The sequence below is a fragment of the Chionomys nivalis genome, chromosome 12, assembly GCF_950005125.1.
Source record: "Chionomys nivalis chromosome 12, mChiNiv1.1, whole genome shotgun sequence".
Lineage (NCBI taxonomy): Eukaryota > Metazoa > Chordata > Mammalia > Rodentia > Cricetidae > Chionomys > Chionomys nivalis.
In genome coordinates, this window is record NC_080097.1 from 59544661 (window position 1) to 59557692 (window position 13032).

Below are 13032 nucleotides of genomic sequence, written 5' to 3' on the forward strand. Positions count from 1 at the left end.
TGTAAACAAAAGTGTAGATCTCAGAGTACTGTAAGATACTTTTAAGTCAAGCTCCCTCTTACCAATACTGATGGCAGTAACCATTAGCATCATTGATTGTTGATGTGTTGGTCCTGTTTCTTTTTCTTTTTTTTTAATTGATTTTTATTGAGCTCTACCTTTTTCTCTGCTCCCCTCCCTGCCTCTCCCTTCCCGCCTTCAACCCTTCCCCAAGGTCCCCATGCTCCCAATTTACTCAGGAGACCTTGTCTTTTTCTACTTTCTACTTCCCATGTAGATTAGATCTATGTAAGTGTCTCTTGGTGTCCTCTTGTTGTCTAAGTTCTCTAGGATTGTGGTTTGTAGGCTGGTTTTCTTTGCTTTATGTTTAAAAATCACCTATGAGTGAGTACATGTGATAATTGTCTTTCTGTGTCTGGGTTACCTCACTCAAAATAATGTTTTCTAGTTCCATCCATTTTCCTGCAAAATTCAAGCTGTCGTTATTTTTTTCCTGCTGTGTAGTACTCCATTGTGTAAATGTACTACATTTTCCATATCCATTCTTTGGTCAAGGGGCATTTAGGTTGTTTCTAGGTTCTGGCTATGACAAACAAAGCTGCAATGAACATAGTTGAGCACATGTCCTTATGGCATGATTGAGCATCCTTTGGATATATACCCAAAAGTGGTATTACTGGGTCTTGAGGAACGTTGTTTCCTAATTTCTTGAGAAATCGCCACACTGACATCCAAAGGGGTTGTACCAGCTTACATTCCCACCAGCAATGCAGAAGTGTTCCCTTTTCCCCACAACCTCTCCAGCATAAGTTGCCATCAGTGTTTTGATCTTGACCATTCTTACAGGTGTAAGATGGAAATCTCAGAGTTGTTTTGATTTGCATTTCTCTGATGACTAAGGATGTTGAACATTTCCTTAAGTGTCTGCTTCCTACTTTCTATTCAAGATGTGAACTCTCGGCTTCCTGCTCCAACTACCATGCCTCTACTCTGTCACCAACATGGACTTTTTTTTTTTTTTAATTATTTTGTTTTTTCAAGATGGTCTCATTATGTAGCTCTGGCTGTCCTGTAATTCACTCTGTAGACCTTGCTGACCTTGAATTTAGGGATCCATCTGTCAGCTGTCTCCTGAGTGCTGCGATTAAAGACATACACTACCGTCAATGCCTCCACCACTACCGTCAGGCTAAAAATGTATGTATTTAATTTTATGTCTGAGTATTTTGCCTGCATATATGTATATACAGCATGTAATTCTTCACGGCCACTGAGATCAAATGACAATAGGATCTTGAGAAATCGAGTTATGGATGATTGTGAACCATGGGACTTGAATCTGGGTCCTCTGCAAGAGCATCGAGTACACTTGCTTTCTGAGCCATCTTTCCAGACTCCCCCTCCCACTATCATGGACTCATCCTTCTGGAACTGGAAGCCCAAATAAATTCTTGTATAGGCTGCCTTGTCATTGTTTTATCACATGTGTTTTATCTTTCTATCACTGGAAAGGTCTAGAAAGAATGACAGATTCACAAACACAGAGTGCACAGGTTGTGTTTTATTTTGTTTTTGCCAGTTTTATTCATGTGCACCTGTGTTTGTGATGTGTGTGGGCTTGTGGATGTGGAAAAGAGAGTTGGTTCCCTCCTACCGTGTGGGTCTTAAGGACTGAACTCAGGTTGTCCGACTTGGCAGCGGGCATCTTCACCTACTGAGCAGTCTTGCTGGCCCTGTTGTCTGTTTTCTGGGACAAGTCAAAGTTGGGTGTGGTGGCTGGTTCCCATAATCCCAGTATGCAGGAAATTTGAGGTCAGCCTGGGCACCATGTCATGGTTATATTGTTAGGCTGGCCTCAAACTCTCCATTGTCCTTGTCTGAGGTTACAAGTGTGTGCTACTATGTTTGGGATCTTGATGGTTTTTCATATTGTTTCCTACTGAAAGACTCCAGTTTCTTAGAGGGCTGGTTGATTCCAGGGCTGGAGCATAAAATATACAGGATGTTTGTACAGCAATCCTTATCACCAGAGAAATAGGCAGGGACTGTCAGCACCCTGTTAAAATGACTCAGCCAAGTTTCTATAAGCTAAGGTGGGAAGATTTGAGCATTAGTAAATATACTTTATTAAGTGCAGTATTTAAATTTATTATGTGTGCTGTTTTAACTGACTATCCTTTTGAAAGGCCATAGTCTGGGGGAATGTAGCCAAGTTGGTAGAGCATTTGCCTATCACTCAAGGCTTTGGGTGCTATCTATTGCCAGTACATCATCCTGGCTTGGTGATGTGTGCTTGTCTCTAGAGATAGGAGGCAGGAGGCAGGAGAACCTCCTATTCAAGGTTATTCTTGGCTACATAGAAAGGTGTCTTTTCCTCCTAAATTTTCTTTTCACTGCTTTTTTTTTTCTTTCGGTTTTTCAAGTCAGGGTTTCTCTGTGTAATAGCCCTGACTGTCTTGGAACTAGCTCTTGTAGACCAGACTGGCCTTGAACTCACAGAGCTCTGCCTACCTCTGCTGGGATTAAAGGCATGCGCCACCACCGCCTGGCTCCTTTTTCCTCTTCAATGCAGAGTCAGCTCCATAATTAGGGCCAACTCTAATCACTGTAGAGTGGAGAGGAGCTGACAGCTAACGGTCGCTGCTCGTTAAGTGCTTGCCTCCACTGACTCAAGTTATCCCAGCATTGTACGGTAGAGACACATTCCCACGCTATAGATGAAGGGACAGAGCCACTGTGTGCAGAAAACATTGTTTTCACCCCTTGCTAATGATGAAGATAAGGATCTGACTGTAAGATTGTGCATATTTATGAGGTATCGTGGGATGCTCAGCTGCATGGGTGCACTATGTAATGTTCAAATTAGGATGAACTCCCCTCAACCATTTCTTTGTGGTACAAAACAGAAAGCACTCAAAATCCTTCAGTTCTTTTTTGCTTTCTTTTTTCTGGGACAGGGTCTCCCCCCTGGCTGTCCTGGAACGTGCTCTATAGACAAGACTGACCTCGAACTCTAAGATTCTTCTGCCTCTGCCTCCTGAGTGCTAGGATTAAAGGCCTGTGCCACCATACCCGGCCCTTCAGCTCCTTTTTGGTATTGTTATCCTTAGCTGCCTTAAAGTGCAGCAGAGCAGAATGTTAGACCTTACTTCTGCCATAATTCGGGACCCAATCAGCCTTCCCTGGCTGCAGTTTTGTGTTGTGTACTCCACTGCTGTGTTCTGTGTGTAGCCACCCTGACCTCTCTTCCTTGACTAGTTTTCTGGCCTTTTCTTGGAGAACACTCACTATTTCTTCCTTCATCTAGTTATTTCTTCTGAGGAGTTTTCCAGGAATCCCATTTTGTTTGAAGGTTTTTCTCATATTTTATTATTTATTATTATTTGAGAATTTCATATGTATATGTCTTTTGATCAAGTTCACTTCCCCTTTCCAATTTTCCCCAGACCCCTTCCAACATATTCCCCTCTGAACTTCAAGTCTTTTTTTCTTTTACTAACACCCTGCTGCCCGTACACACAAAGGTGTGGGGCCGTTCTCTGGATGATCTTTGGTCTGTGATTTTCTGTGTAGACAGGGTCACTGTGTACACAATTCTCTTGCCTTGGTGATAGGGTCCTTCAAGTGCCAGGATTTTAAGACATGTCATTTTGCTCAATCCAACTCTCACTTTTGAGCTGTAAAATGGGACTTTCATAAGGTGCTTAGAAACGGCACCTAGCATACAGATGGTGGCATGCTTGCCAGGAGGGAGAGAGGAGGATCAGGAGGACAGGGTTATCTTTAGCTGCACAGTGAGTTTGAATCCAGCCTGGGCTTCATGAGACCTTGTCTCAAGTTAAAAAAAAAAAAAAAAGAAAAAAAAATAGTATGGTTCCTGGTTCAAGTCAGGTGGGGGAAACCAGCACAAGAATTAATGTTGGAGCTGCCCTCACTGACCTTGTCTCCAAAAAGACTGCATGACTCCTGGTTCAAGTCAGGTGGGAGAAACCAGCAGAAGAACCAGCAATGGAGCTGTCACTGCAGAATGAAACTTCTGCAGACATGCATGTCTGCATGGGACAAAGAACCCTAACCCTAGACACTGAGCAGCCTGCTGTGGCCTCCCTTTTTCTTTCTTTCTTTCTTTCTTTCTTTCTTTCTTTCTTTCTTTCTTTCTTTCTTTCTTCCTTCCTTCCTTCCTTCCTTCCTTCCTTCCTTCCTTCCTTCCTTTCTTTCTTTCTTCTTCTTCTTTTTTTTTTTTTAATTGATCTTTACCATGTAGCCCCAGCTGGCCTGGCACTTGCTATGTAGACCAGGCAGACTGGTCTCAAACTCCCCGAGATCGGGCTGCCTCTAGGATTAAAGGTGTATATCACCATACCAGGCTACATTCTTCTGAAGAATCATGCCTTCTTCCACAAGTTCTTACTATGTGAGCCAGTATCGAGACTGATATTAGAAGGAAGCCTACGGAGACAAATGGGGAGTGAAAACAGCACAGACGTATAAGATAACAAGGGAGAAGGTCTGTGGCCTGGCCTTCCAATACTCACACATTTAATATCAAACCGTCCATGTTTTCTATGAGCCTGGGAATTCCCTAGCCAGATGGGGGTGTTGTGTTCTTGCTAGCCTAGAGCCTCAGGTCACATTCTTCGCACACGCCCCTCCAGAGCCTCGAGCTCTGACAACACCTCCTTAGGCAGATCCTGGTTGACTTGCTCGGTCAGGTAGCTCCTAATATCACGAACCTCCTGTTCCCAGAAGTCCTTGGGGATGGAGAACAGCTGAATGTTGTCTATCGCTTTGAGGCCACTGAGATTCAGGGCTCCTTCCTTTGGTACCAGCCCGATGGGAGTCTCTTGGGCACTGTCTTCCCCATCTAACCGTCTGCAGATCCAATCTAGCACACGAGCGTTCTCCCCAAAACCTGGCCACAGGAAGCGGCCCGCTTCATCTCGCCGGAACCAGTTGACATGGAAGATACGAGGCAGCCGGGCTCCTTTGTGTCCCTCCATGCTCAGCCAGTGTTGGAGGTAGTGTCCAAAGTTATAGCCAAAAAAAGGCCGCATGGCAAAGGGATCATGCATAATGATCTTTCCTAGGACAGGAAGGAGGGTAGGTAAGGAATCCTCTTCCTGTCTAGGGAAGGGAAGGGAGCCCTGTGTCCTGTTGGCAGAGGCGGGGTAAAATCTGACAGTTCTGAAATATCTTCAGGGAAAGTGAAGAGAAACAGCAGAAGGAAGGAGGAAGGGATAGGAGAGAGCTGGGATGCACGTGCGAGCAGGGACGGGACAATGGAAGGTGTAAACTCACCTTTGTGCTCAGCAGCTGCAGTGGACTCTGAACGCATGGAGCTACCTACAAACACCCCATGACGCCAGCTGAAGGCTTCATACACAAGAGGTACCCCTAAAACACCAATGAACAGGCTTAGAGGCAACCCTTCTCGTCCATCTCCAGACCCATGCCTCCCACGGATTTTGCATTCACTATGGGGGAAGGTGATGGACAGCAGCAGCCAGAGGTCATGTAGTTTCAAATACAGGAAGGCTGGAGCTTGACTGCAGAGCTGGACCTTCTACTACAAAGGCACAGAGCCCACCTGCTGCTTACCTTTGGGCCTGCGGCCTCCAAAGATGATGGCATCAATGGGGACACCCTCTGGTGCTTCCCAGGCTGGGTCCATGATGGGACACTGGCGAGCCGGGACACAGAAGCGTGAATTGGGATGTGCACAGGGTTCCTTGTCACCTGGCAGAGGAAACGCAAAGACCATCTTCCAAGGTCATGTCCACCTTAACACAGTCATACATACATGAGCAATGACACATTTTCATGATGCTGAGGCTTAACCCAGGGTCTTATACATGCTAGGCCAGTCCTCTATCACTGAGCTCTGTCTCCAGCCCTTGCAAGGTTTCTTTTGGTTTCATCAGCTACTTATAATCTTGTGTGGTAAAGAAGAAGGGGGAAGGAGCCCAGGACATCTTCCCACAAAGATCAGGCTGATTATCAATCAATAATGGTGCTGCTCAACAATAGTGGAGAGGAAATCAGGATGACAGGGCACTCTGGGCACTTGGCATTGACCAAGACTTAAGGGAATAGTTAGATATTGGCATGTCGTCATAATAATAATTTTAATAATAATACTATAGAAATAATATTTGCAGGATTATTAGTTCTCAAACTAATTTTTCCTAAGTCCAAAGCAAAAGCTGAGAATGTTAGGTCAATATTTTAAGCAATTGGCTTTGCATTAACAAACCAGGGAAGAAAATCTCGCAAGCTATCAAAATACAAACAAGAATTCCTTTATTATACATTTACTTATTTGTTTATTGTGATGGGGGTTAGGAGTTGCTGTGGCATGCATTGTGGAAATCAGAGGACAACTTGTTCAGTCTTCTTCCTCCACGAGGGTCCTGGGCTCTAACTCAGGCCATCAGACCTGGCACTTTAACATGCCGAGTCATCACGCTAGCCCAGTGATCGATGGAACTGGTTATTTATCTTGACCTGCCTAGACCCTGACAGTGGTAGGTTAGGGCATGAACTCAGTCAGGGACATAACCTGAGGAACCCAGAGCATTTGACACCTTCAGGTATATTGGAGAGAAGCTGGAACAAGTCAGTGACATATGTGTGAGGGAGCCATGGGTCAACAAGACTGTCCCTGTCACCTCCCAGCCTAGGGCCCTGGTACAGGATGTTTATGGTTCTGGGAACTAAAGATGGGCATGTGGCTCTCTAGTTCTATCAGTGGATTCAGAGTTGATGGAAGGGTTGGGCAACTAGCCTGTAGGGAAGATTATCGTCTGTGGATTTCTCAGCTGGGCAGAGAGACTGAGGGGGACTTAATGATGGTGTTAAGAGAAAATAAAGGCTGATCAAAGAAGGAGGTTAACTGCCAGGCCGTCTGGAAAACTCAAGTTCGGCCTTCAGTGACCACAAGCCCTTCTTCCTCTGTGTTCTTTTTCTATGACCTCAGAAGGCCAATTGTTAGAGTGCAAAGCTTGGGGAGGGATGGGTCTCTAAGGCACCCAGGTAATGACAGGGTCAGGAAATCAGCCTCCAAGAAAGTGTAAAGTGCTAACCTGAGTTCATGTCGAAGGATTGCAGTATAGTGAGGGATGGGAAGGGGAGGGTAACTTCAGACACTGGCATCAGCAGGGAAATGCCAGAGCCAAGTGTCAAAGGACAGGCTTTCTTCTTTCCAAATAGGTCAAATGTTACCAGCCCAATTCTTTTTATAACTTTCCAAATAGTTCTTCCCCCACAACTCTGGCTTATATTTTCTGTAGACAAGTGCTATGTATTTGACAGTATGTTAAACTCCTTTTAGGTGTTATTTAAGTCTCTTAACAGGTGAGTACTATGATAAGCCTCATTCAGTTGGTTGGAAAAACTGTGTAAAACTTAAGGGAAGTTAAGTAATTACTCAGATTCCCAAACAACGATTAATGGGATCAGAGACGTAAACTGAGATCTTGCCTGGTGTTAGAAACTACAAAAAGCTAGGGTTTTAGAGTGTTTTCCATCATTAAAGTTGCTATGGTTGGGGACTGGTTGCTTTTTCAAGAGGATACAGATTCGATTCCCAACGCCTACATGGTGGGCTCACGGCCTCCTGTAATCCTGGTTCCAGGGGATCTGATGCCCTGTTCACTGCATACATACGATACGCAGACACTTGCCGGAAAAGCACACATTCACATTAAAAAGAAAAAAAAAAAGAAAAAGAAAAAGTGCTGAGCCCTGGGGCCTTTGTCACAACCTCCTCACCCCACGTACCAGGTTTCCAGGGCTTTCCCAGCCAGGAGGTCACAGTGACACCAGGTGGAAGAGGCTGGTCAATGCCTTCCCAGTACACACCACCGTCACTGGTCTCGGCCACATTGGTGAAAAGAGTGTTACTCTGGATTGTGGCCATTGCATTGGGATTGGTGGTAGCAGATGTGCCAGGGGCCACCCCAAAGAAGCCATTCTCAGGGTTGATGGCCCGGAGCTGACCTGCCAGAAGTGAAACAAGGAAAGACCTTAGGAAAAGCTGAGATGTGAGGCTGAAGGAGGGCCTTCTCTGTCCCCCCCCCTTTTTTTTGAGGGGGGGGTGTCTAGATCTGACTGATAAAGGCTTTGTTTCTGGGACTGCTAGACTAACTGGGGCAGGGGACCATATGGGCTGTTTAGGAAAAGGCTCCCTCACCTTCACTGTCAAACCTCATCCAGGCGATATCATCCCCCACACACTCTACTTTCCAGCCTGGCAATGCAGGCTGCATCATAGCCAGATTGGTTTTGCCACAGGCACTGGGGAAAGCAGCTGCCACATAGCGCTTTTTCCCTGCAGGGTTGGTGATCCCCAAAATCTGTGTTGGAGACAGAGAGAACAGAAGGAAGTCACCCAAAGTCAGGGTGTAGTCTTTACGGATAAGGACAGCTAGCTGGTAATGGGGTAGGAAGCAGGGAGTGGACTGTTGGATATTCACTAAGCCAGTGTCCTGCCTGACACCAGGGCAAGGGTAGCAGTGTTCAGCCAGGCTTTCAGGCTCACCATCCTGGCACCTGGCAGGAAGGAGCAAGGTTGAGGCAGATTGCCAAGGCTTCCCCAACCACCCCCTCCTCCACAGCTGCTCAGTTCCTCACCAGGCCCTCACCAGCATATGCTCTGCCAGCCAGCCCTCATCCCTGGCCAGGCGAGAGGCGATGCGCAGGGCAAAGCACTTCTTGCCCAGCAAGGAGTTACCACCATAGCCGCTGCCGAAGGAGACGATCTCCCGCTGGTCTGGCACGTGGCCAATCAGGGTTTTTTCCGGATTGCATGGCCACGGGCTCACAGGATCCCCTGGAGACAATGGGTCATAGTGCTGCTGGTAGTGGCCTCAGAAACCAGGGTGTCAGGGACTGGTGGAATCAAGGATTGACCCAAGAGACACTTGAAAACATTGGCAGTGCCCAGAGGTAGCTAAGCCCCCTTTTCCAGTACCCATCAGCTCTTGTGCTTCTGTCAGACATGGAGACTGACTTCTGAATCTTGTGTAAACTGTTCTTGAAACAGTGTTACTCCAGTCCAGAATGCTTCCCTGGGCTTTGGGGAGTAATCATTCACATCCACAATTTCTCTGTGGGTGGGTAAGATTTGGGGCTCCCTCTGAGTACTGGAAGGTCTCAGTGTCCTACTCTAGATAAGGCAGGTACTCACCATGCCCAGTCAGGGGCTGGCCTACTGAATGCAGACACTTGATGAAGTCACCATCTCCCAGGGCCTGAAGCACAGGTGTTCCCAGGCGGGTCATGATACGCATGCTTGCTACCACATAAGCTGAGTCAGTGAGCTGCACTCCGATGCGGGACAGTGGGGAGCCCACGGGACCCATGCTGAACGGAAGCACGTACATGGTGCGGCCTGTAGAGGAAGGTGTCACTGGGATGACGGTTCCCAGTCAGACCTTCAGTGCCCCTGCTCCTGTGCCCCTGACTTGTTACCCTGCATGCATCCTGGGAATCTCTCATCCACAGCTCGCTGGAACTCATCTGGGGACATCCAGTTGCCCAGCTGCCCACGGGCCCCATCAGCCAGGAGGGGCACTGTGTCCCTCTGCGAAGGGGTTACAATCACCGTCTTGCTTTCTACCCGTGCCACATCCTTGGGGTCTGTGCGAGCCAGCCAGCTGGGGAGAGAGGATTGCCAGGAGATGGTGGCTGGTAGACTTCACTTACCTTCAGAGTCACTTTTGTTGCTTATGTTTCTCTCAAGATGGTTTCACCATACAGTTCTAGCTGTCCTGAAACTCTGCAGACCAGACTGACCTCAGACTCACAGAGATCCTCTTGCCTCTGCCTTTAAGTGCTGGGATTAAAGGCGTGCACCACTAAGCCTGGCCAGACTCACTTTTTAAGTCCAACTTTGACTCTAGGTCTGTTTGCCTTATGTTTTCTTATCCAACTACGTTTTAGCCCCTTTAGGTTTGTCTCGTTAAGAGGTGGTTTCTGCAAGGCCCAGCCTCGAAGCCTCTACCCCTGACAGATTATGTTTCATCAACTGATTCATGGAGTGGTGGTGGGGGCAGTTGGTCTCCCACTCCCCGAAAAAGCAAGAGCTCCAATTCGTAAATTCATATCAACTTTTTCATTTAATGTGAAAACAATCACTTCCTAGTTGATTTTCCCTCAAGCTCCCATTCTGTTTTGTTCCACTGATATTATCCAGAAATATCTTTGTCTTGGTTAACCTAAGAGACTTCAGTCTAAGCAGCTGCCTGTTTTGGGGGGGCTGTTGGCTTCAAGACTTACCAGTTCTCATACTTGGGGAGCTTCCGGATAAGCCCCTGCTGTTCCAGCAGGGCCAGTGTGGCAGCGTTCTCAGCCTCAGACCCATCACAAATGTGAATGCTCTCTGGTTGGCACAGACGGGCACTGCGTGCCACAAAGTCCTGGACTCCAGCAGGCAGCTGGCCCAGGTCTCCACTGAGTACCCGCAGAGTTTGGATGTTACGGCATGGTGACCAGCGCCAGGGCCTCAGCCCATGCAAGCTAAGCCTAGAAGAGCCCAAACAGAGAGGCAACCATCCGATGGCTATCATGGGAGACAGCTACTGGGGAGGGAGGACAGGAAGCTCGTGCCTTGGGAAAGTACTAAGGCATATCTGATTGCGGGCACCACGAAGACCAGGCTACGGTCGGTATGTGGAAGGAGTTCAGACTAGCTATGTTTGTGGCCTTTATGGGGTATGTGTTTCCTGGTCAGGGAAGGGGAGCTGGTCAAATAAGCATCCAAGCACACATCTGGCTGTGGGAGTGTACGTGCCGATACCACACGTGTCGCCCGTGCCCTGTTTTACTTCGTCCGCTGTAGGATTAGGAAAAAAGCAGGTGCCCTGTGGTCCAAGAGTCAAGGAACTGCCCAGATGAGAGCTTCATAAGGCTATTTTTAAAAACCTCACCAATGTTCTTTTCAGTCACAGTTTTTATGTTAAAATGGCAGTTATTTTTATCTTTTTCTTTGGTGTAGATGCCTCACTAAGGGGCGTAGTTTGTGCGATGGTAGAGCCCTCTTCCAGTATCTGGTTTTTTAGATTAGGATTCTTACATGAAGACAAGGGATGCTGGGGGTTCAGGCAGTGCATTTGTTCACCTGGGTCGACAATGATTGGCTAGTTAGGTGTTTTTTAACTAAGTGAAAGGCGAATTAAGAATAACCAATGCCACTGCCTGGAGTTCGTGCCTAGATCCTCAGAAGAGCAGCGACTCAGTATTGTTTGTTCTGTGAGGCTCCTGGGAGATAGTAGGGTCTGCTGTGATTGGTCTGGACCCAAGACAGTAAAGGCCAAGAGAACCTTTCTCACAGGCGAGGCCTCACCTGCCAGAAACCCACAGCAGACCACGCTGGCTTTAGCCTGCCTATGCACTCCCTGGCTCACCTTAGAAGCCACATGCCTACAGAACTCTAGGGGTTGGTGGTAGGTCAGAACACTAGAGGACAGGAAATTCAGATCACAGGCTAGATGCCTGGGAAGGAAGAAAACGGAGGTCTTGGATGTGGGGGTTTGGGTCTGGGTGGTTTATTTTCCAGAAGACAAAAAAGGCAGCACACTTAGTGCGGTCCTAGGCGCACAGCAAAACAGGGCTCCTTGTACTGCTTTCTGCCTGGAACGTTTCCCCAAGGAATTAATTTTAAAGGCCCAGTCTTGAACGCTTCTCTCCCTTGGAATCTGGCTCCCCCCAAACCCCCATCCTCCTGCATGCCTCTAGGAGGGACTGCTCACTATCTTTCATACCACACATGAACTGACCACGTAAAACCTGCGTGGGAGAGATAAGGAGTCAGTTTAGACTCAGTGTCAAAGACCCCGGAGAAGGGGACACACGGGAGAGACCTGGTTGCATGTAGGCAGAGCGGCCCGCCAGGACAAGCTTGGCGCCCAGGATCTGCTATGGGAAGATGTCAGCCAAGTTAAAAAGAAAGCAATTTGTCTCCCTTCTCCCATCTTCCTTCCTTCCCTCCCTCCTTCCCTCCCTCCCTCCCTCCCTAGTCCCCAGATCCCCGAGGCTCCTCTGGGCTTCATGCCAGGCTCCATTCTCGGGAGGCAGCGAAGGATGTTTACCTTCTACCTTCTTTAGGGAGCTTGGAGCTTGGGCTCCCAAAGGCTCAAGCCCTTTGGCCTCAGGGCCTTATGGCTCCGCACAGCACTGAGGGGTGGACTGGAAGCCCCAGTCAGAAAGAATTACATCTGGTAAGTAAAGGATTTGCAGAGACAGGGCTCGGGAAGGCAAAGGAGAAGGGGGAGGAGGTTGAGAGTGGCAGATAGAAGACAGCACAAGCGGGCAGGGAGGGGTAGGAGAGCACAGAGGTTGGAAGAGCGCATGGTTGAGGATGGGGGCTGGGGCACCACCGTGAGACCCAGATTAGTAAACAGCCGCCCTGCCAGTCTCTTCCTAGGCTGGGAAACAAGCGGAGGGAGCTCCGCTAGTGGAGCACGGAGTGGGCCCAGGGTTGTGGGTCACTCACCGCAGGCTGGGGAGGTACATAGCAGTCATGGCACCTGGGCTGGCGCTGCGGGGTGGCCACAGGAACCAGAGCAGTCGGGGGAGACAAGGAAGGCGGGGTAGGAAAGAGCGTGGCAAAGCCAGAGGGAGCTGAGGTTGGGCGGGAGGCGCTTAAAAAGGAGGCGGGCAGGCACCGGGGCGGAACCTAGCTGGTTTTCTCGCCTGTGGGCCGGCTCACTGGCCGGGGCTCCGGGCATCAGCTCTGTGAGCTCTGTGAAGCCTCCGCCTCACAGTCACCGTACCCTCAAGCCTACTCTCCCCATTGGAGACTTGAGTTCACCTTGGATCCCGCCCACTCCGACGCTCCGCCCTACGACCCGCCACGCTGTAGGGCTACTGATGTAACTTTGAAGGCTGTTGCTCCTTAGAGATAGCAACCAAGAGACACCGAATGTCAGACAAGCTAAGGATGAGGAATGAGACCAGAAGTGGGAGCCCCGATGTCTAAAATCTCAGGGACTGGCTTTTCCTTTTTAGGGCACTCCTAGCTTTAGGCGTTTC

The 13032-nt window shown here is 48.4% G+C and overlaps 1 protein-coding gene across 2 annotated transcripts; it reads right to left on the reverse strand.

Annotated features, from left to right (window-relative positions):
* Positions 1-1464: 1464 nt before the first annotated feature.
* Pck2 (phosphoenolpyruvate carboxykinase 2, mitochondrial) lies at positions 1465-12698 on the reverse strand. 2 transcript variants are annotated; one of them, XM_057786201.1, is made up of 10 exons: positions 12494-12698; positions 10279-10524; positions 9472-9656; positions 9188-9391; positions 8643-8830; positions 8192-8354; positions 7780-7998; positions 5599-5736; positions 5299-5394; positions 1466-5083 (listed from the first exon to the last, which is right to left on the reverse strand). In XM_057786201.1, the coding sequence occupies exons 1-10, from the start codon at positions 12520-12522 to the stop codon at positions 4629-4631; spliced, it is 1923 nt and encodes a 640-aa protein (XP_057642184.1). In that variant the 5' UTR covers positions 12523-12698; the 3' UTR covers positions 1466-4628. The 2 variants fall into 2 exon arrangements, with proteins under 2 accessions (XP_057642185.1, XP_057642184.1); XM_057786202.1 differs by lacking the exons at positions 9472-9656; positions 12494-12698 and having other exon boundaries at positions 1465-5083; positions 10279-10404.
* Positions 12699-13032: the final 334 nt, after the last annotated feature.

Coding starts and splice junctions, on each gene's coding strand:
- Pck2 (XM_057786201.1), bottom strand. CDS start 12,522: ATGACTGCTATGTACCTCCCCAGCCTGCG. Junction 10,525..12,493: donor ATGTACCTCCCCAGCCTGCG/GTGAGTGACCCA, acceptor GGGCTCTTCTAG/GCTTAGCTTGCATGGGCTGA. Junction 8,355..8,642: donor GGCTGGCAGAGCATATGCTG/GTGAGGGCCTGG, acceptor TCTCCAACACAG/ATTTTGGGGATCACCAACCC.